The sequence below is a fragment of the Primulina eburnea genome, chromosome 6 (assembly GCF_022965805.1).
Source record: "Primulina eburnea isolate SZY01 chromosome 6, ASM2296580v1, whole genome shotgun sequence".
Classification (NCBI taxonomy): Eukaryota; Viridiplantae; Streptophyta; class Magnoliopsida; order Lamiales; family Gesneriaceae; genus Primulina; species Primulina eburnea.
This window is the reverse complement of record NC_133106.1, coordinates 19,200,958-19,202,205: the sequence shown is the minus strand read 5'-3', so window position 1 is coordinate 19,202,205 and position 1,248 is coordinate 19,200,958. Positions and strand designations below refer to the sequence as shown.

Genomic DNA, 1,248 nt, shown 5'->3' with positions numbered 1-1,248 from the left:
TAAGATTATCTTGTTTGCGCTTATTTGTTGTTGTTATTGCTTGGACATTGTTAAGTGGAATATCTTCCAATTTTAAGGTGTCGAGATTGTTTTCAAGTTCTCCGGTACCAACTAAACATTCATTCTTGTAAATATTGCAAACACCTTTGCTAAATAAACAAGAAAATCCATCAATATCAAGCATAGGAATGGAAATAATGTTTTTAATCAAGTCTGGGACGAACAAAACATCTCTCAAAACAAACTTAAAATCATTGTTCAAATGTAAATAAACATCTCTCACAGCCTTGGCAGCAACCCTTGCTCCATTACCCATCCTCAAGAAGGTCTCACCTTCCCTGAGCTTCCTACTTCTTTCCATCACCTGCAAATCATTACAGAGATGTGAGCCACAGGCGGTATCCAATACCCAAGAAGTAGAGTTAATGGAGATACTTCAATGTAGAACATACCTTTGCCAGAACCCTTCTGGGCAAGATATTCCCTGCAGTTACGCCTCCAATGTCCAGGCTTCTTGCAGTGATGACAGATGTCAACTGTCTTCTCAGCCTTGGCTGGCGCGGCTGCCACAACGGGACCCGGAGTTTGCCTCTTCAAGGGCACGCTCTTCTTGGGACGTTGGAAAGAACGCTTCTTTCCCTTCACATGTGGATCGTTCTTTGTGCCAGATGAAGAACCCACATAAAGAGCCAGCTTCTCCTTTTTGATAGTGGACTCAAAAGTCAAAAGCATGTTCACCAACTCTTCAAGGCTTGGCTCAAGCTTGTTCATATTAAAGTTCACGATAAAAGGATCATACGAGCTAGGCAACGACAGCAGCAACACATCCGTGGTCAACTCCGAAGGCAAGATCAAATCCATGCCAACGAGCTTGTCCACGAGCCGAATCAACTTTAGGCCATGCTCATGGACCGAAGCCCCATCTCGCATGCGTAAAGTGATGAGCTCCTTGACTGTGGCATGCCTTAGAGGCCGAGTCTGCTCACCAAAGAGCTCCTTGAGGTGCAAATGAATGTCAGCAGCATTCTTTGCATCCTCAAATCGCCTCTGCAGCTCATCGTTCATCGAAGCCTGCATATAACACCTTGCCTTCAAGTCATGGTCGCACCATTCCTTGTAGGTCTGCAATTCCTCGGGAGTGCAGCTAGTCGGAGCCTCAGCAGGAGGCGACTCAGTCAGTGTATATGCGATCTTTTCCGAGTTTAGGACTATTTTCAGATTTCTTAGCCAAGTGAGATAGTTAGGTCC

The 1,248-nt window shown here is 45.0% G+C and overlaps 1 protein-coding gene across 1 annotated transcript; it reads right to left on the bottom strand.

The window, feature by feature from the left end:
- Positions 1-280: 280 nt before the first annotated feature.
- On the bottom strand, positions 281-868 carry LOC140833352 (uncharacterized). Its single transcript, XM_073197718.1, has 2 exons — positions 453-868; positions 281-364 (listed from the first exon to the last, which is right to left on the bottom strand). Exons 1-2 carry the CDS (start codon positions 859-861, stop codon positions 348-350), a joined length of 426 nt encoding a protein of 141 aa, XP_073053819.1. The 5' UTR covers positions 862-868; the 3' UTR covers positions 281-347.
- Between the last annotated feature and the right edge of the window lie 380 nt (positions 869-1,248).

What these genes read in the sequence shown, in the direction of transcription:
- LOC140833352 (XM_073197718.1), bottom strand. Translation starts at nt 861, where the DNA reads ATGGATTTGATCTTGCCTTCGGAGTTGACCACGGATGTGTTGCTGCTG.